This window comes from Lepidochelys olivacea (genome assembly GCF_965140295.1).
Source record: "Lepidochelys olivacea isolate rLepOli2 genome assembly, chromosome: 15".
Classification (NCBI taxonomy): Eukaryota; Metazoa; Chordata; order Testudines; family Cheloniidae; genus Lepidochelys; species Lepidochelys olivacea.
In genome coordinates this window covers 22092294-22114648 of record NC_140425.1, presented here as the reverse complement: position 1 = coordinate 22114648, position 22355 = coordinate 22092294, and the positions used below count along the sequence as shown (strand labels likewise).

General features: G+C 38.4%; 1 protein-coding gene across 7 annotated transcripts in view; it reads left to right on the top strand.

Annotated features, from left to right (window-relative positions):
* Positions 1-22355, top strand: part of SFSWAP (splicing factor SWAP) — a 94428-nt gene that overhangs the window by 33925 nt on the left and 38148 nt on the right. For all 7 annotated transcript variants that reach the window (XM_084649366.1, XM_084649367.1, XM_084649364.1 and 4 more), the window contains exons 11-12: positions 6789-6957; positions 14092-14325. In XM_084649366.1, the coding sequence (XP_084505492.1) occupies positions 6789-6957; positions 14092-14325 (403 nt within the window). The remainder of the gene's footprint in view (positions 1-6788; positions 6958-14091; positions 14326-22355) is intronic.

Sequence of the window (22355 nt, the reverse complement as noted above, 5' to 3'; positions counted from 1 at the left end):
TCCTACCTGCCTTTTCTCTTTTTTGCATCCCAGTAACTTTTGTGGGAGTTATGGCAAAAAGTAATGAACAAAGGAGGTTTCAAGCCAGTGATGGGATGAAGAAGAGGTGCTTCTGATGCTGCCATTGCTATTATGGAAGAGGGTCCAGGAGTGCATGAAAACCAGCCCTCTTCTTGAGAGATGGTTTGTGAATACTTCCAGTCTGCCCTCAATTATTGCTAAAAGCAAGGAGTTCACTCCTTAACCCACTTCTGGTTAGTAACAACCTCACCTCTCTCCTTCTCCCTTCAGGGGGCTTCAGAGCAAGAAGTGGTAATGATGTGGTGCTGCTGCTGATAGGGAAATAAATTGTTTTCCCTATAGCAGCAGGAGCAGCTTGGAGTAGTTTAAAGTCACTAATTAGCTCCACCCTGCTCTTTGTCAAAGAATGACAAATTAAGAATTACTAAACAGGATATTGTATGTTAGAAGTGGCATGATCTTTCATTCTGATCACTGTAAATAGTCTTCATTGATTCTGCTGAAGGCCCCCCAAGGAGCTTGAGACCAAGAATAATACAAATTGGAGGGAGGGCAGCTTTGGGCATTAATTTTGAAACTGTACCTCCTTAAAGAAATAGCTGAAGTAATGCTACTGGCAAAACAAATTAATGGAAAACCATTATTCTTTTACATCATCCCATATTACTTAGGCATTGCAGGCAATTTGTATGTGTAATTTGTGGCTTTACATGTGTAATTTAATATCTGATATATTCAGAATTGATCAGGAACAACAGAATGATTTAAGAATTGTGACAGCCTTGCCTCTATTTTCACTCATATTTTTTCATACATTTTAATGCATTGTTTTTGGTTATTAAGTTATTTAGATTTACTTTAAATTCAAAAGAAGCAAAAGAGACATTAGATCTGGTTATTACCACCAGGGTTACTGATATATAGTGCAGCTAATCAAACTACTCTTGAAATGGCTGGAAGATTTCGAGCTCCATCATATTACAGCCGTTTTGGGCGGAGGAGTTAATATAAAATGCAGTCTATTGGACAGCATGAAGGGTTATATGTATAACAAATAAGTTATATGTTGGGTATCATCTATGCAAAATTGTTGGTGAATTGACTTATATAGTTATTCTAATTTACATATTTATTGAAGAGTGAAGGAATGGGTTTTAGGTAATACCTTACAATTAAGACACGGAAATCTAGTTTCTGTTCTGTTAAATCAGCGAAGAGCTTATATTTTATAGCAGTTGTACTTGATAAAATGTTTAAAAAAATAGATAAAATGTTCGAGTGCAGTTTCTCTAGTTGAGGGAAAATCTTACACAGCATGCATCCATTGTTTCAAAGAAATACTTAGAGAAAACACGTTTTTTCCACTTTAATTGATTTTTGTATTGAAAAGTTCAACTCTCTCAAAAATGTTTGTTTCCTTTTTCCAAAAGGTTAGGTGGATTTTCATATATAATTTGTCCTGTATCCTTGTATTATATAGTAAAGCACACTGTCTAAGTGAAAGGGTCAAGAAAGGGGCAATGTACATGAACAGAATAAGTCTGCTTCAACAAGAGACTTAATATGAAACGTTTTTGACCACCTTGCATAGTTAATGAGTCACATTAATTTGCTATCTTTGAATATCTGTATTTAAAGGAAACGGGTTATAAAGCCCTTGCCTGTCATTCTAAGAAACTAAATACATGTGGGGGTTATGAGACATTTGGGGTTATGTGTATTTGGGTTTTTTCTTCCATTTCTCTAGTGTTCCTGGGTAGCTTCTCTGGAACTGGTGAAGAAAAATATGTTGACCTGATTTTTCACTCTAGTTATTGCAGTGGGACAACAAGAGAATGCTAAATACTTGCTATTAATTTCATTCAAGGTGTGGGCAAAAGTAAATTACAAAGTTTATGTTGCTATTCAAACTGATACATTATGAAGACTTGACCTGCCTGTTTAGCATTGTGAGGCTTAACAAATTTTTTAAGTAGTTTAGATATCGTTTGAGAAATATATTTTTATTTACAAGTCAGAATATCAATAGTCATGACAGAACAAAATTTATATTAATTTCAAAGTTTATTCAGGTATCTTGGACAATGCTACAACTGTGTATTATCAGACTTTTAAATCAATGAATATAAAATTATTGGGTTTTCTTTGCTAATGTTTACCTTACAGTTGTTTTCTAGTTTAAACTTAAAACCAAACGTGGGAACCTGAAATGGGAAAACATTAAAGGTGTTTGATTTTAAATAAGTTACATGAACTTATACTGTGTTGCTTTTTCAGTTCTCTCACTCTCACAGGATTAGTATTAGAGTGAAAAATATTGACTGAGTTTTACTATTTAAAAATAAAATGGTACAAATAACTTCTTTCTTGGTCAACTTGACCAGTTTTTAGGTTTGGCTTTATAGTCCTCTAGAACAGGAATAACCAAGGATTGGCCTAAGCACCAAATGTAACACAGTTCTACAATGTGGACTGTAGGCTCCCTTATCTTAAATCCGTCAACTTGGCATGTACTGTCTGTAATGCCAACTCAGTCTCAGGATGGTGCATCTGATTCCAGTCATTGTCAGTGGTTAAGCAAACTGAATAGCTGTTAGGTCCACAAAATTCACTAGGGACAAGTAATTGGCAACAAGATAGATAATGGAAGTTCCCCCTCCATGAGTGTTTTTTTGGGATTTTTATGCATAAATAAGCAAAGAATGAATCCAAGCCTTTCCCCCCCTATATTAAGTTATGCAGCTGTTTTAATGCAGTAACAGCCTCTAGATTCCATCAGAGTTAGAGATAAAGGGATTGATCTAGTTCATTGGAAGGTGGAAACCAAGCATCTGCTTGTCAAGTCTTCCAGATCACTCCAGTATGATGAGAGGAACCAAAGCTTGGAAACTTTCCCCAGTGCCTGTTAGCATTAACATTTAAAATGACCTTTGTTCTCAGGTTTCCTGAAGACCATGTGTATTTAAATTTCTTCATTCACCAATCAGTTCTATCTCAAATCAGTTGTCTTCCCTGAATAATTAATTCTACCCTTCTCTACTTCATGGGAAGGCATTCTTAACAAATAATCTAAGGTCATATCTCTGGCTGTGTTTTTCTTTATTCTTGCAACAGGTATAAAGTTATTTACACCTGATTTATCTCATGGAGCTGCATGCCATAAACCAACGTAAATTCTAATAATGTCACTAACGGTATCAGATAAAAGAGAAACTGAATTTGCAGATCTTTCATTTCTGAAATGTCAATATAAAATCAAATGATTTTTATCCTTCCGCTTTCTTTATATTTAGAAAATACGAAAAATTATATTTATTTTATGTCATCATAAAAATGTTAACACTGCTATTTCATGGCACTGTCAAATGTTTACCTTCAGCTTTCATTTTATAATATTGTAAACAGTAACTTGAATAAAATATTTCCATAATTTTCTGGAAAACTCACTTTTACTTGGAGAGAAAATCTGATAACTAATAAAGGTAAATAAACTGAAACTGCATGAAAAATAAGTGGAATAGAACAGGCATCAACCTGTTTAAGTTTTTGTACATATCAGGAACCGGGTCTGCTACTGCATATCTATTGACAAATTGCTATAATTTGTTTACATTTAAGACAGCTGGTGAGGATAATTTCAGTTAAATTCAGTTTTGTTGAAATGTGCTGTTTCATCAAAGCTGAGAGGTATTAGTTGTGGTGATTTTCATTGGGAAGCTTTTTTGGTTCAGAGCTCTCTGGTGAATTCTAGAGAGTGAGAGACTCAAATCAAAAAGCTCATGTTCTTAATATTGTCCCTATGGGTGCTCTACTTCAGTGGTGCATGCATCCCCTGCATTTTTGATCGGAGTCTTTTGGTGGTAGTATCCATTCCCCCTGTCCAAGTGACCCATACTATGGATATGTAGGATTGCACAGGCAAACCACCCTTGGTTTCTTCTCAACTGCCTTCAGCTTGATACGGAGGGTTGAGACTGCCAGCTTCACGTTTACTTAGCATAGTTTAGATAGTTTTAGTTTGGGGTTGTCATGTCTGTTTGTGTTTCATCATTTGAGGGGTTATTTTGGACTTCTTGTCATCTGGGGTATGCCAAGATCCTCAGGCTTTAAAAGTTGTCTTTCCTATGGGGAAGCTATCCCAGTTAGAGGTGGACATTTTTGGATCTTCAGTGTTTGGGAGATCCCATATACCGGCAAAATATAAGATCTGCTCCTCATTCAAAAGTAGATCTTGTGAGAGCAAGGAAATAAAATTCGAGCTCTTGATGACGAATCAAGCTCTAAGACCAGCTTCTGACCCTGGATCCAAGAACTTCCTTGTACATCAGCTTCTGAGCACACTTCGTGCCCTGTCTACCTCTGGGTCCCGGTCACTGAGCACTAGGGGAGGTAGCTGGAGGTGGGTCTGATTTCCCCCTGAGAGTGGCCATTCATCGGAAGTCCTGTCCCTTCCTAGACCAACCAGGACAAGCAGCTAGGAGCTCCTGGCGGGGGCGCTCCCAGCAGCATGGGGGGGATCAGACCCAGCTGCAGAAGCTCTGCAGCTGCTGCCTTCAGAGTCCAGATCTGAAGGCAGCACAGAAGTGAGGGTGGCAATCACGCAGCCCCCCTACAACAGCTTTGTGACCCACCATGACCTTTCTTTGGGTGGGGGACCCCCATGGTTACAACACTGAATATTCAGGTGTAAACATCTGAAAACATTAAATTGACTAATTTTAATACCCTCTGGCCCTGAAATTGATGAAAATGGACCCTGAATTTGGTAGGGCCCTACCCATAAGGAGGTGACACCTCATACTAATATCTTGTCATCTTCTGAGACTTCAGGCAGTTACAGAAGCTGATGAAACACATAGCTGATATGCTTCAGATCCCTTAGTAGAGGTCCAGGATTCATTTCGTAAACTGGATGTTTTCCATACTTCTGTACATATGGCCCTCCCTGTCAATAAAACTTTTGCTAGAGCCTGCCAATACCATCGAGCAGATTCTACCTACATTACCTCCGACTTGTAAACTTGCTGGCAAAAAACAGTGTCAGCTCAGGATTTAGAGTTTTATTTTCACATCCAACATCGAATTCCCAGGTAGTCGATGCAGGTTAATGAACATGGTAGATGACCCAATATTAAGCTTGACTTCTTTGGTCATAAGAGTTATTCCTCTGCAACGTTACAGTTCAGAACAGTGAATCATTAAGCGCTTATGTCAAAATATGACTCTCTGAATTACAATGAGTTTAACAGCTTTATTGAACTTTTGCTAGAGAATCAGCATGAACAATTAAAGACCATGATGTGCAACTATTAGCAAAAACACTATTGCAGGCCTCCTTAGATGTAGCCTGGACTGCAGCCTGGACCGTTTCCACTGCGATCATGATGCGAAAGCATCTTGGCTCCAGTTGTCCATCTGCATTAGGGAGGTGTACAGAGAACTGTAGAGGACCTTCCCTTTGATGGTCACTAGTTTTCAGAATGTACAGATGGCTCACTTGACATCTTGAAGGATTTGAGGGCCATACATTGGTCCCTCAGATTTTTTACACCTGTAGATAAAAGAGAATGTAGCAGGTCTCAAACAGCACAGCGATCTCACCCAGTTCCCTTTCCTGATTTCTGTAGACCACCTGAAACACCAGCTAAGCGACAAGCTATTCAAAAAAGCTGCTGCCACCACCAATTCATCTCAGCCACCCATGTTATCTAAACGTTTTGCATTTGATGGTTTGGTCGAGAGTCTGAACTCTCTGCTTGATACCATTCTTCAACCTGCCTCCCCTCCCCGGGACGCTTCCTTTTTTTCAGTCTTCATGGGGAAGAACAGCATCTGATATATGGATATTGGAGGTCATAATATCTGGTTATTCTGTCTTTCATCTCCATTCCTTTCTCATATTCCCTGTTCAGGGACCCATCTCACGATCAGTTGCTGAGACAAGAAGTCACCTCCCTTCTATGCTCCCTTCCACTTTCTTCCCCTGATCACAGCCAAATCTGTCAAGATCATGACAATGTGGCCTTTGTTTTTCATCAGTAGTCAGAGTGGGGTGCGCTCGGTCTCTCTCTCTCTCTCTCTCTCTCTCTCCCTCCCTGGAATTGAGACATAGCTGACCAGATAGTCATTTCAGCTTCTTATGTTCTGCATATACAGAACACCATGACTGATGACCTCAGCAGACGTGTCTCCTAGAGTTGTAAATAGGAGGTGGATTCGCAATTCCTCAAAATATTTCTAACCTTGGGGTTTCCAAATTGGATCTTTTTACCATCACAGCCAACTTGTGGTAGAGCATTTTTAGTGATGGATGTGCTAGAACTTGCACTTCTCTCCCTCTTTAAACAAGTGCTCTGAAGACCAACAATCCTGAGCACTGATTTCCTCGGCTTTTCCTGTGCGGGTTAGTTAATAGGGTGGGAGTGGATTGAGGAAGAAGACTAAAATAAAATAGTTCATTTTAATAGATCTTTCAAAGAAATAAATAAAGCAACAATAGTAAAAGTAGTTGCATGTGTCCTTACCCAGAGGAAAGATGCTGGAGTCATGAAAGCTGTACATAAGGTCAAACGAAAGAGTATATTCTATTCCTCTTGCAACACTTTCTTGTTGTTTTCTAGAAAACACTGAACTTGTCTTTAAAATGTTGTATCAGAGGATGAAGCCATTTGGAAAGTCAACTTTATTGTAAATGGATTGCATGTCAGACATTGTTACTTTCAGCAATTAACTGTGGTCATTAACATTTTGAATTTCTCTTTGAAAAGGGTGTATCTTTACCAGAAGATGTTCCAGCAGATACTGCTTCTGACACACAGGGTGAAACTCAGTTTCTGGATGATGACACTTCTGAAGATGCATCTGAGATGAGTGCTCCTGGAATTATAAAGGATTCACCTGTCAATAAAACTATCAGCGATGGTAAATTGGTGAAAGGTATGTTGAGACAGTTGGAAGATGAAGTCTTTGTAGGCATACATTAAAAACAAATCTATAATTAGCAAGGAAAGGACTTCGGTGTAAAGGCATCCAAAAGCACCAAACTGAATAATTTGATTACTTTCATATTTCAGTGTGTCAAACTTTGAGTTTGAAACCCAAGAGGATAATAACTTGAATGTCAAAAAGTTAGAAGAAAGCAGACTTTTATATGGCTGAAAAGTAGTATGTAAAATGAACTGATATCTATAGACCAGTTACTTAATATTTGTGGATCTTCATAATTTTACATATCTATACTGCACTTCCATAAAGTATAATTTCTAAATGTTAACAAATGGTATGTTCTGGCTCACTCTTACATTTAGAAATCATGGTATAAATTTTCAGATGGGCAAAGTCCTAGCCTCCATATTTGTAGGCCTTCTTTGTTTTCAAAACTAATGCTAGGTTTAAGGCCATGTCTACGCTACAAAGTTAAGTCGACTTCATGTAAGTCAACATCGAGTCTCTGATTTAAGCAAGTCGATCTTGCGTGTCCACACTACACTCTTCGTGTCGGCGGAGTTTATCCTCACTAGTAGGGCTTGCATTGACGCACGAAGCACTGCACCGTGGGTAGCTATCCCAGAGTGTACAGAGCCAAGAGGAATTTGGGGTTGGGCTTGCAATGCCTTATGGGACCAAAACATTGGCACGGGTGGTTATGGGAACATGGAGTTAGTCTCCCATGATGCACTTACCTCCCTGAAATCAACAGCAAACAACCCAAGCCTTTTTCGTAAGCCTGAGTTACCCGCGCAGACACCACAGCATGATAAGCATGGACCCCGCTCAGCTGTACACTGTTTGTGAGCATTACAAACACCTTGCGCCTTATCCTGCACTATCTACACAGCCAACACAGGAGCTGCCACACAGAACAATGTGATGCCACGCAAGCAGCCCTGCTGGAAGACACAGAACAGAGCAATTCACAGTTGCTGGCAACAGTCATGCATCACCTTGAAACAGTGGAACAAGCACTGACTGGTGGGACATCGTTATGCAGTTATGGGATGATGAGCAATGGCTGCAGAATTTTTGAATTCTTAAGGCCACTTTCCAGGAACTGTGAAGCTTTCCCCAGCTTTGAAGTGCAGCAGTACTAAAATTAGAGCTGTTCTGACAGTGAAGAAGTGAGTGGCAATAGCTCTGTGGAAGCTTGCAACGCCAGACTGCTGCCAGTCAGTGGGGCATCTATTTGGAGTGGGTAGATCTATCGTGGGATCTGTTGTGATCCAAGTTTGCAGGGCCATCAACAGACTTCTGCTAAGAAGGGTAGTGACTCCAGGTAACCTGCAGGACATAGTGGATGGTTTTGCCATGGATATCGCCCCACTGTGGTGGGGCAATAGTGATATCCATTCTGTCTATCTTGGGATCAAGATCCCCTTGCCAAAGAGTACATAAGCCAAAAGGGGTACTTCTCAATGATGTTGCAAGCGCTAGTGTATCACGGGCCGTTTCCTGACCATCCAATGTTGATGTCGGTGAAAGGTGCAGGACAGGACGTGTACATCTTTAGGAACACCGGTCTATTCAAAAAGCTGCAAGCAGGTACTTTCTTTCCAGACTGCAAAATAACCATTGGTGATGTTGAAATGCCAGTCGCTATCTTGGGAACCCAGCCTACTCCTTGCTTCCGTGGTTCATGAAGCTGTACGCAGGCAGCCTGAACTGCAGTAAGGACCCATTCAACCATAAGCTGAGCAAGTCACTAAGGCTCCTGGGAGATATCCACAGAGCATTTTGGGGTAGTGGTGGGGTTGCCACCAAGATTCACATGCAGCTCCTCATAAAAGCGGCATGTTTGTGGGGCAGAATCAGAAAGCCTGTTTGTCTCCCTTGTCTTCTGGTCAAGAAACTGTGCTGTATTGTTTTATGAACAATAAGAAACTACAACTAGCCTCAAAATTTCTAGTGATTGAAACAGTTTGTATCTCTCAGGATTAGTCTATTTCAGATGTCTACTCTTTGACCATAAATAGCATAGAATTTTTAGTAAATTGAGTTATTGAGCACTAGACCATATTTTTATATGGTAAGTGTTTTAACTTAGTGGAACCTTATTTTTGCCATTGCTAACTAATTTTAAAATATCAGGACATAAGTCTGTTTTGTTTAAACTAATAATTGAAAACATTGGGCAAAATAGGGTTGTGGATAAAATGGAATCTTTAAGACTTCTGCTTGATTATTTCATCTGGAAAATGCTGTAGTCTAGTTCAAACTGCAAATATTTGAAGTATATAGAGGTCACTTTCCACAATAACTTATCTCTTCCTTTGCTGGAAGAAAAAGCCTTGCTGAAGGAGAGGTCTATTTAATGCTAGATGAATTTTCTGCATGTGAAATTTTAGCAGTTTGAGAACAATGGGGAAAATATGTTTAAGACCAACCTTGCAAAGTCAGCTAATGGAGTTGAAATGCACCAAGTCTGTGTGGTAGACATATTTCCTTTGAAGGGCCTGTTTCCTGTGCTGTTGCCATCTATTTCCTTGATTTATTGGGAAAGGAAACAAAAAATTATTTCCCCCCTCTTTTTACAGCTTGCTGCAGTGATAAAAACACATTAGGTCATAATTGTTCTTGTTTTGTTGACATGACTCTTAAATTGTTTAACATATGAATTATTTCTAATGTACAATTTAGTAATCTTGTTTAGACAGGATCCTTGAGCCTCCGCATGATTTATGCTAAACAAATGGGCAAATAGAACAACTAAACTTCTGTCAATGACATCTAGTATCCTTAAAGAAAAAATGTTAATCCGAGAGTAGAGAGCAGATCATGAACCACAGGTGTCTTCAGAAATCTGAAGTCCTTTTTTTATTGGGATAATTGAAGGCCTTACACAATTGTATTTGGAAGACCTGGGCTTTTGAAAATTTCTCTTCCACTAGATGCCAAAGGGCAGATATCAGACCCAAACCATAGAACCTTCTGGGGGCTAGAGGGAATAGAAGCACTGTATGGCAGTGAACACCTTCCATCTCCATACCACGGTCTTTTAACAGGTAGTGAGCAATGGACCCATGCAGACAACCCCCTTTCTTTCAGAGGCTCCAGGTAATTATTCCTATTGACCTGTGCCCTTCCTCTTCTAGCGCTGCTTCACTCCCAGAGCTTTTTGAGCTCCCATTGGGATCCTAGATCCCTTGGTCTTTTCAAGGAGCCACAGTCACCTCCACTCCAGGCCTGCCCCAGAACTAACTAATTCAGGTCTGGGTCTTTTACCCCAGACCCCAAGTATGGCTGAGTTCCTGTCCAACTACCCAGAGAGCACCTCTGCCACTGTCTGCCTCCCTTAGCAGATCCACTTAAGACCGAAAGTGGCTTCAGGAAAAAGACAAAAAGATGTCCATGTGGTCCAAAGACCATCATTTGGCCCCGTTCCCTCCAGTGAGGAATGACTAGCCTCTCCTACCCCACTGACGGGACCAACCCACCCCCTTTATCTAGGTCCTGTCCTTTCAATCAGCAGCTGTTTCCCTTTTCCATTCAGAGCCAAGTCTAGCAGATTTTTCCAAACTAGACATTCTGAAACTGTTTTATAGCATAGATCACAGACTAACAGAGAAGTGGTTCTCAAACTTCAGCCTATGGTCTGCACAGTTATTTGTCATTGTTAAAGCCTCTGCCATTCTGCAAGAGATGGTACTTACTGCCAGCTGTAGCCTAGTCCAGGAATTTATTTTGGAGTATGTCTACAGAACAGCTGGGAGTGTGCTTCCCAGCATGGGTAGACAGACACAGGTTAGCTGTGCTTGAGTTAGTGCACTAAAAATAGCAGCGTAGCCATGGCAGCACAGATAGTAGCTCAGGCAGACTATCTGGTACATACTCGGACGACTAGCCCAATCCACCACCTGAGCTGCTGTGGCCACACTGCTATTTTTAATGCACTAGCTTGAGCACAGCTAAACTGTGTCTGCCTCCCCATGCTGGGAAGCATGCTCCCAATTGCAGTATAGACATATTCCAAGAGAGAGTCCTGGACTGGACTACATACCCCCTTAGGAAAACTAAGGCTATGTCTACGCTTACAATTTTACAGTGGCACAGCTGTACCAGTACATTCCACCATTTGGTCACACACTAAATTTAACCTAAGTATAGAGTCCCTAGAATTGTAGACCTAATAAGTAGACTTATAGATACAAAATACTTTGATTCATGCACAAAATATCAAGCCCTGGTGCCTGCGGGCAGAGGCAGCACAAGGAGCTAGGAGCTGAGGGAGGGGAGTTGCTGTTGCCCTTCCAGGGAGATGAGACTCTCTCCTCCCCGCTCCCCAGCCCCGGTAAGCGCCGCCTTGCACCCCAGTCCTCCGCCCTGAGCTCCCCCACACCCAAACTCCTGATACTGGGGGGTGGGGAGGGCTGAGACTGCAACAGCAGCAGCTAGTGTGACTGGCGCAGAGGCTGCCCAAGTTGCTCAGGTGGTTCCCGGGCCAGCCGCACTGGGCTGCTGCAGAAGTCACAGAATCCGTGGCCTCTGTGATAAATGTGCAGCCTTACGCATAGATAATAAATTTTGCACAGCTTTTTGCTAAGTTTGTAAGGTATACAGCTAATGAAGGCTGTATTACAAATGTGTGCATTGCTTATTTAGCCAGGTGAAAAATGCACAGGTTGGAAGTGACTAAGGCTGTTTGCTTAGTAAGAGGCAATACTGCTCTCATGGACATTCAGACAGGAGTGGGAGGTTTTTTCCCCTGGGGTCTTCACAAGGTGCATTCTAGTGGTATCTAGCCATTTATTCCAGAATGTAGCTTTTTTGTATTTTTCCCAGTCCTTTTATTTATTTTACCTATTTGTATATACACACGCAGATTTATTTTATTTATATATATATATATATATATATATTTTATTTTTATATATAAAATACACACACAGATATCAATAAATAAGTTTTTTTTCCCCCTAGGACATCTACATCTTAATATTAAGGTTGTACAATTAAGGATTTAAATCAGGGACTGTTACAGTTAGGATTGTGTGAGCAACTGTAACTCATTCCCCGTCTGGGGTAAACTCTTGTTTAAAACAAAAACACATAGAGAAGATAGGACCTAAATAATGTCTGATCCAAAAGACCCACAGAATGACCTGCGCAGAACTCTACTTACATTTCTTGGAAGGGTAAGAAAAGTTCAGATTGTGGTAAGGTCAGCTCATGTTTCTGAAGAATCAGGGTCTTCCAGATCTGATGTTAAGACTGACCCTATTTGGCAGATATTTCTGTCCCATTATCGATACCATTCTAAACTTCAGCATTCTGTTTTATAAAATGTCCTGTTTTGTCCAAATGACAAGTAGAAATTGCATGCTATTTCCATTTCAGTATTTTGAGTATACTAAAGGTATTTTCAGTATTATTCTATTTGTAGAGTGCTATACTGTTATGGAAACAACTATTTCATGTGAACTTTTTCATTTGCCTTGGAATTTCATCCTTTTTCAGCTCATCAGTTAGATTCTTTTTATAACAAATCTAAGCATCTGAAAAACTTTGCCTTATCTTTTAGAAAAAAGAGTTTTCTGTTTATAACTTGCTTGTTTATTTCTCAGTAATTTTCATTGGGAAATTCCAGCAGCTGATACCAAAGGGTTATTAAAAGCTTGTGTGTTCCATTGGCCTCATGTCCATGTGATTTTATCATATTTTTTCAACCTGTGACTTGTAACTGTTTTTATACAATTGATCCAATGGACTGAGCGTGGTCTTTCTGTCAAACCTGGTGGCAGGTCAGAAAAGGCAGCTCAACAACTAGCAGATAAATACTAAACTGATGTCTTTTCATTGAAGTTTGAGCTAAATGAACATAAGAGAGGCCATGTTGGTTCAAACCCATGTTTCATCTAGCCCAGTATCCTGTCTTCTGACAGTGGTCAGTGCCAGGTGCTTTAGAGGAAATGAATAGAACAGGCAATCATTGAGTGATCCATCCTCTGTTGTCAACTCCCAGCTTCTGGCAGTTATAGGCTAGGGACACCCAGAGTTTAGGGGTGTATCCCTGACTATCTTTGCTAATGGCCATTGATGGACCTGTTCTCCAAGAACTTATCTAATTCTTTTTTGAACCCTATTATAGTTTTGGCCTTCACATCTTCCTCTGGAAATGAGTTCCACAACTTGACTGTGCCCTGTGTGAAGGATTACTTCCTTATGTTTGTTTTAAACATGCTGCCTATTTATTTCTTGTGTGAAGGAGTAAATTACTCTTGCTCATTTTCTCTACACCATTCATGATTGTACAGACGTCTTAGTTGTCGCTTTTCCAAGCTGAAAAGTCCCAGTCTTTTTAATCTGCTTTCATAATGATTTAACAGTGGTGTAGTGTAGTTATTGCCTTATACAGGCTATTTTTGTAATGAGATTGAAATTTTGGTAACCACTTATTTGCTTCAGTTTTAAAGTGTCAAGTTGTATGAAAGGCGGAGGAGGAATGTATTTTTACCCCACGCAGCAAGGGTTTTAAGATGTAAAGTAAAAAAGCACAGCTTAATACTACAAATCTAGATGTCCATTTCCAGACTGCAAACTTCATGAATGTATTCTTAAAGTTCTCCTTATTTCAACTGTAGCACACAATGTATAAATCATGCCTAACCTTAAACAATAGCATTATATGAGTGTAGAAAACGTTAGCATGTGCTGGTCTTAAGCACTCAAATGCTGCATACTAAGTTTTGTGAGGAAGAGATTATATAAACAATGAGGTCTTTTTATTTTGGACCAGATATAAAAATTAATTTTAGTTCTATTTAACTTTTTTTGTGATGAATACTGAAAACAAAATGTAAATGCATCTCTAATGAGAAGGCTGAGCAATTTATAGAAGCAGCTAGAAAACATTGGTGGGGGGAGAATGATCAGCTATTTTCCCTTTCCCCAGAGTAGAGTGTACTGCGAACAGCACACTGTGTTTTGAGCGAGAGGATTGTAAAAATTGGGGAGTCATGTTTCATCTTTCAGAAGTTAATCTGCAGAGGTGGTAATTAACTAAGCAGAAGAATTTAACCTGCTTTCCACAGTAGTGCTAGTGATATGTAAAAGTGTTGTTGTTCCTTTATCCAACAGCATCATTTGCTCCAATAAGCTTTGCAATCAAGGCCAAAGAAAATGACCTCCTTCCCTTGGAGAAAAACCGTGTTAAACTAGATGATGACAGTGATGAGGAGGAGGAAGAGGGCAAGGAAGGCCAAGAGAATGCTAGCAACTCTTCAAATAATAATCCAACACTCGCCACTCCCTGTACTGCTGCTGAAGAGAAAAAACCTCAGCTTACCCAAGAGGAGTTGGAAGCCAAACAAGGTATGCTGTATAATACTGAAAATGATAAATTGCCGAAAGGAGTCTGAATTTTTCAGACCTCAAAAGCATTGTAAACAAGACTTGGTTTTACTTATTTTGGATCTTAACTATGTTTTCTGTTTTTGAAAATGTTTTGAATCACTGTTCTCTCCACTTCCCTGCTAATCTCCTCACATAGACTTCCCATACATTGCTGTTGTCAGTTTAGAATGTAAGGAATCAAGCTGGCATCCCTACCAGCCACAAATTAATACACTGGAGCAGAGTGACTTTATTAGTCCATATGATATTTCTTTGTTTTGGTTACAGCTCCTGAGTGAAATGTTAAACTTTTAGTTTTAAGGCTGTATTAACATGTATGGACATGCCTTTCTTTGTAGGCTTTCTCTGTAGAACCCTTAATGCTTCCAGCTTTCTTTCAGTTATGTATCATACTCATAGTCTCTAAAGACAATGTGTTGCTCTTTTCTTACTGGTGTAGTGCATTGCTATAAGCTTTTGTCTGTTGCTCTGTTTATTTTGTGTGTTTGGGGGCAGAGAAGATTTGAATGAAGTGATCGTTTAAGGGGATCAGCCACCCTCAAGCTATTTCACATTAGATGTTAATTTTAACAAGTGAATGCTGACAATGTGTATGAACAAAACACTGATGAAGCTTGTTTTTAAAACCTTGCTTTTATATACATGTCAGTATTCGTGGTGTCTCATCTTTTTATCATGCAAATGAATATTGTTGCTTCAGAAAATGTATCCTGGAATCGCTTAATAGCGTGTCCTTTTTGCAGTATGCATTATACTCTACTGCAATGATGCATATCTGTCACAGATACTAGGCTTTTGATATAGTAACTAATAAATATAAACGTGGAATACAGTTGTTTAACAACAAGAATTGTGTACCACATAGAAAATGTTAGTCAGCCATTAAAAGAAAATGCATACCAAAAACTTGGCACAGCAAAAATATCCATCCAGCATCTGTGTAGAATGCAGGAAATGATAGTGGAAACTGAAAATAACTATACAAACAGTTATCAGATTCACACAATACATTAAAACTGTTTTCTCTCATCATCAGTGAATGTTGCTTGTAACAGTCGTATGTTTAAAAAAAAAAAGTGGCAAGCTGCAGAACATATGTTTACACAAACTTTGAGGAGTGTTGGGTATAAAGAGGGGTGAGAGTCAGTGCTGTGAGAGTAACATGGAGTGTGGTTTGCTTTTGTTTTTTGCTTGGATTATTACTTTTATCTGAGAATAAACTACTGTATTTATATTGGCATGTTTCATTTTTCATGGCTGGCAAAGGTAGTTGGAGAATGTGATAGGTGTTCTTTTATAAATTCTGTATTTGTAACTGCAAAAATATAATTTAAAATAGTGTTATGGAATGATGTATCTTTCCCCAGCATAAACTCCAGAAGATATGGTGCAATCTGAAAGAGAAAAGTTTCTTATGGCAGGTGGTCTAACTGCTGTGTCTTCTAGTACAAACCCCCAGCATGTAAATATTTATGCCATATGTTACAGGTCATGATATTTAAAATATATATTTTAAATCTTAATTTGCTTTTGTACAAACAAAGTTTGTCTCTATTTCAACAACCTATTTCAATGCATCTTCTGTTGTTGAATCTGCAGTAGTCTAATCCTTATCTTTGAATGTATTTAATTTTAATTGAAAAAAGTCAGTGATCAGCTTTAATGTGCATGAGAAAAAGGGTATTTACTTTTTGTGGATATGAAGACTATTTTCACTTATAGGAATGAATTCTTTTCATCTAGCTTTTTTCTTTCTACCAAGGCTTATTAGGTTTTGATCTAAGGAAAATGTCTCCGTAGAAGCAAAGGACTGTAAAGTCTTTCAAGAAATGGGTTTCGCCCCTTATAAAAAGTTTCAAAGTATCTATTATTAGTGATTAAGCAACTACATTTCTAAACTAAAAATCACTTCTATTTTGTAATCTCATAATGGACAAATGCAGTTAAATTACCATTTCATTTGTAGAATATCCTTGAATATATAATAGTAATGAAGATGATAGCTCAGACTTGCATTTGGCTACTTTAAAAGCTTGTCAGAACATATTAATATAAAGCTTTTCAATTAAACATTTCAAGTGTACAGGATATTCCCAGACACCATTTGGCGTTCCTGTATATGCATTATATGGAGGACTTTCCGCTAAAGAATGATGATACCACATTTTCTTTTTCTCCTTCTGCCTAATCTCTTTCCTGAAATCCCCTCCCCACTTTAAATTTAGCCAAAAATAATATAAAAATTAATATTTTAACCCATTGTATTTACATTTTGTAACTATTTTCATCTTTGAGGCATGCATTGAGACTATTTGATTCCTCCTCCCTTCCATTCCTGTACCACAGGGGAATTTGGATTACAGAAGTGCTGAATTTATTCTTATTGTAAGAAGTGAGATCTTAGTGTACAAATGATGGAAGCAAAATTGACTTAGAGATTGGTCTTTTGAGCTAAAAGTATTGGAACATACAGTATTTTACAAAATAATTTGTCGTTTTTGTGAAGACTGAGTGTAATCAGATCAAGTTAAGTAAAGGAATAAACAATAAAAATATTACTGAGTTAGCCTGGTTCAACTCTCATAAAAATGAGTGACTATTAAAGGAGAATTATTGCAAGAGTAAAAACTTCATAATGTGGTAGGTTACAAATACAGAACTCAGGTTTATTACTGGTATATTTGACATTTCCAGCCATCACGTCCTCAAGATTTGAGGACTTCAGTACCTCAGCCAAAGGTTATGGGCCTGCTACAAGAGTGGATGGGTGAGATTCTGTGGGCTGTGATGTGCAGGAGGTCAGATAGATGATCATGTTAGTTCCTTCTGACATTAAAGTCTACAAGTCTGTTATCCATCAGGAAAAAGCTAACTACTGCAGAAGCACCCAGTTGAATAAGGAGTTATTTGACGATCTGCTTGAGAATTCAATGCCTTTGCATTTGAAGGTATTACAAGCAGACAGCTGAGCTTTGGGCTAATATTTGCCCTTGCAATATGCATATGCATTGTACTTGTACATTTGCACATAAAATTTGTCCCTGTGTTAGGAGGGAAGGAGATTCATTTATACCCTTTTCTCTCTCAAAGCCAGGTTCTCTTTTCAGGGCTAGGACTGATGCCCTTCATAGTGCTTTAGAAGTTTTGAACCCTTGGTTAGGAGAAGAACATAACACACTCACTTGCACGAGTTAACTTCTAAAAATCTGCTTTTAGATGTGAGTATATAGCTTCGCTGACTTGGAGTTAGAACTGCTTTTTGCACTTGCTAGTATAGAGTGCAGTATTGCCTTCCCTTCATAGCTACAGCTATAGAAAACAAACATTATAGCTTCTTCGCTTACATGTCCAATTGAATATCAGTTAAATGGCAACAGTGCGGCATTGATTCCTGCAGCAAAGGCAAAACAATTTAAATATTAAGGGATTACTACCTTTTTCTTTTCCAACATAAAAATATGGGCAAAATCCCTGTGCTAGGCTACACTGGAAGAGGTTTTAATTAATACGTCCATCAGAGCAGAGGTCTGTTGTCATTATATTTCCAGTGGGGATATAAATCTTATTAGGAAGTCATTTGTAGCATGAAAATACAAAATATACTTGTTCATTAAAAATAAAATTTCAGAAAGACTTTAGACAAGTAGACTTCTCCTTCTGAGAGGATTATTTGCATTTTGACCGTTTTTGTGTTTTGCCCTCAAGTTATTATGACAATCATTTGAAAAACTATCATGCCTTTTGTTATACAGTGCACGTTAAAGGGCTACTCTAACATATTTTTAAATCAAAAATATCTGAAAATGAACAAACTGTGGAGTGCACTTAATAATGCTCAAAATTAACAGAATTAAATAGTTTGGAATTTTTTATGGTGCTGACCTTATTAAATTGATCCTTTTTGAGATATTGACAATATGAGAGCAGTGTATACAAGTGAATAGTTTTCCTGCTGTTCTTTTTCAACTGCTTATCAGTAAATGTAAATAAAACTTTCGTCCAGACCAACTTTGATTTAAGTATATAACGGGTGACCAAACTTTACTGGCCCTCTGAGCCACATATGACAATCTTCAGAAGTTCGAGAGCTGGAGCATGCCTGCCTTGAGACCCCCCTCCTTGCTGGGCAGAAGCCCCAACGCCACCAACCCGCTGCAAGGCCGAGGTCCCAAGCTCCCCCCAATCTAGTAAGTGGAGAGGGGGTGGAGGGAGGAAGGCAGGGCTCCGCGAGCCACACTTTAACAGTAAAAGAGCTGCATGTGGCTCACAAGCTACAGTTTGGCCACCCCGGATATATAATTTGTTTGTTTGTTTTTTTTCAAACTACAGCTATATTGTGCACTTTGATCCCACACACTTTATAGACAATATTCCTGATCTAAACTAACATTAAATAAAAATTATAAATTATTCCCCATGAAGAAAAATTTGAAAAGTGTCACTACATTTTCTCTATGTATACCTCAGTATGATTTTGCATTGTGATTTACAGAAATTCTTTGTGATTTATAGTACAAACCACAAAATTTATAATATAAATGAGAAAAACATAGGAAATAAAAAAGGAGCGGGATAAATATTACAACAGTAAAGGTGTGCATGGGAAGTTTGCTTTTTGGTAAGACTAGAAAGGTAAAGCCATATTTCACTAGTGGAGGTCACTGGCTGTGCAAGAGGGTGAGTTTTGAGGCTATATTACAAAGAGAGTGGGTATGCTTGGTGAGAAGAGGGAGGCTGTTACAAGCAGAGAGACCTCTGGGGAAAGCATGGGATAGCAGAAGAAAGACAAAGGGAACAAAAAGCCTAGAAGAGTCAACAGACCACAAGACAGGGACTAGGAAGAAACAAGGGAAGAATTGTAAGCAGATGCAGTCTTATTAAGGCCTTTAAAAGTGAAGGTGAAGGGTTGGAACTCTATACCAAAAGTCAGTGAACAGACACAATAGGGGTGTGACATGGTCAGGGCCGTGAAATTAACATTATTTTGGATGGTTGAAAGGAGTTGGGGAGGGTTGGAAAGGAGGATGTTACTAAACTTCTGACAGCCATATACATAAAAACCATGTGTATATATATTATGATGGGGCAAGGCCAGATGGCTATAGAAAAGTAGTGGGAGATAGATAGATATATTAGCTCCAGGCTAAACAAATCCCTGGTACCAGGATAAGTGAAATGGCAGCTGCTCCAGGTCAATTAAGACACCTGGGGCCAATTAAGAACTTTCCAGAAGGCTAGGTTGATTGGGACACCTGAAGCCAATCAGGGGCTGGCTGAAACTAGTTAAAAGCCTCCCAGTTAGTCAGGTGGGGGTGCATGTCAGGAGCTGTGGGAGGAAGTTGTGCTGTTGGTGAGATTGAGTAGTACACACCATATCAGGCACAAGGAAGGCGGCCCTGAGGTAAGGGTGAAGTGGAGCTTGAGGAAGTGAGGGCTGCTGTGGAGGAAGTAGCCCAGGGAATTGTACATGTCATGTTTCTAAAAAGTCAGCTACCATAGCTGATACTATTAGGGTCCCTGGGCTGGAGCCCGGAGTAGAGGGTGGGTCCAGGCTCCCCCACCACCACCTTTGGCCCCTGATTAATCACTGAGACTGGGAGACAAGAGACTGTGCAAGGAAGGATAACTTCTCCTCACTTCCCTTGCTGGCTTATGATGAAAATGGCTCAGTAGACTGTGACCCTTGTCTCTAGAGAGAGAAGGGTTACATGGAGGGTCACAGTGAGCCTCTGAGGCTAGCGAAATCCGCCAGGAAACGTGGGACCCATGGAGGCAAGGACAGAGCTTTGTCACAACATGAAAAAAATATAGACCACTTATATAAATACATGTTAACAGTTTAATCAATTTAAAACTTACATATTTCCATAATACAGTGAAATCTGGAATTGTAATTTGCCAAAGACTGTATCTTAAATGCATAACACTAGAAACTATAGAATATGTGTGTTGCTTTCCCTTTGCCTGAACGTGCTTTGTTACTATGGCAGTGAGATGCAAAGGCTCAACCTAAGTATTTTTGAAAAAAACTTATTGTTTTCAGTAAAATTATTTATCAGAAGTATTTATATGAAATCTTCCCAATTAAACTCCAGGTGAATATTTTTGGAGTGGCACGTTAATGAAATGAGTAGAGGCTAAACTATTTCCTACTTTTAGGTGAGGGAAAGTTGCAAGACGTTGTCATATTCCAGGGGAGTTTTTCTTTGCCTATCTTTTGGACAGATAAAATATATTTTTAATATATTTACTAACATTAGTAAACATATAAGTTTGGAGAGAGTAAATTTCATTTAAAGGAGCAGCAGTCTGAATTTAAGGAATTATGATCATCTTTCTTGGGACCCTCTAGCTAGTATTTTTTAATTGAAACAAATTTTAAAACGGGAATTATTCTACAGCTAATAGGTATTGATATTTTGTTAGAAGCAGCCTATGTGCTCAAACTCTGCTGGTTACGTGTTACATTATAAAGAGGGTTTTTTGTAAGATTTCTAAATCAGTACGAGTTTTTGGTTTAAATACCTAAATCGGTTTTTCTGCTAATAAAAACTAATTGTTCTGAATCCTGTAGAATTAATTTTGCCAGAGTTTGAAGGTATCTGACTTTCATATTTTGAGACAGTGAAATTTATAGCTGGGATATCCATGTTTATAAAATGTGAAATAGAGAAATGTATCACTCAAACCTCACTAAAGAGGTAGTGGCAATATAAATTACATTGCAGGTTTTAATTAGTTGTCATTTGCAATTTGTCTATTATCCAGTTTAAAAGTATGTATTTAATAATTTTAAGGTTACTTAAACAGAATTAACCAAATAAATCTGTTTTTTTACTCAGGATGCTTTTGTAATCATAGCACATTATCATAGTATGCTTTGCTTAATTTCCTTGAAGAAATAATAATAATCTATAATTCCTAATAGTCAGAAGTACTTTGTTTTCCTGAAGGTAGTAAACAAGAGTTCTTTGAAGAATAGTTGCTCAATAATACTTAAGAATTCTTAGTGAAAGTATCAATTCTGTAGTAAACATTGTAACTTAATTTTCATTAAAAAACCTCTTTTGTGATGTCTTTCCCCCTTCCTCTCTCCAATTTAATTTCCTCATGGGCATATGGACGTGAAATTTCTCCTATGGTCTCTAGCCAAAAGACAGTTTTATGGCAAACTGATGCTATTTTGAAAAGGTATTTTGGAGATACGAGATTTTATTAAAAAAAAAGTTATGCTTTTCCCATTTGAAACCTCTTTTTTTTCAAAGTAGTATTTAAAAAGCTAATCTAAAGGAAAAAAAATTATTTAAAATATTTTTTTTCTCACCAAGCATCAATAGGAACTACTGCATATTGAAAACAGCTATAAAGGTAGGCAGAAACATCTAGCATTAGAAGCTAAATTTCTTAGAAGCTCCATCAGGTCTTGGCTGATATTTATAGCTTGACTGGTCAAGTCAATGGAGCTTGAAAGGGCCAAATGCCATATAGCTCTGGTTCAAGGGATTTAGAGGGACTGCTGACACTCCTGGTGGAGCTTGTAAAGTCATCACTGTGTCTGCTCGGAAGAACTCTCATGTTTTCCTGATTAATTGAGGAATTACAACATCAAATAGCTGCTTATTTTAATGCTTAATTATGCTTATGCTTAATTTAGGAATTACAACATCAAATAGCTGGACAGAACTTTTTATGCAAGAATAAACCTGCAGAGAATCGTTCAGAAAACACGTATGCACTACAATATGAACTACCTTGCATCACTAATTTATAATATAAAATAGAAACAACATTTAGTTGCGTATTGACAAAATATTTTATATATTGCCTTCATAATAATGTATCCACTAAAAAAGTCTTAAGTACCTTCACCAGCAGAGATCTTTAAACTAGAGTTCTCTTTCAAGATAAATATATTATAAACAAAAAGATCCTCATAAGAGCATGGTTAGTCTCTAAGGTGCCACAAGTACTCCTTTTCTTTTTAGTTG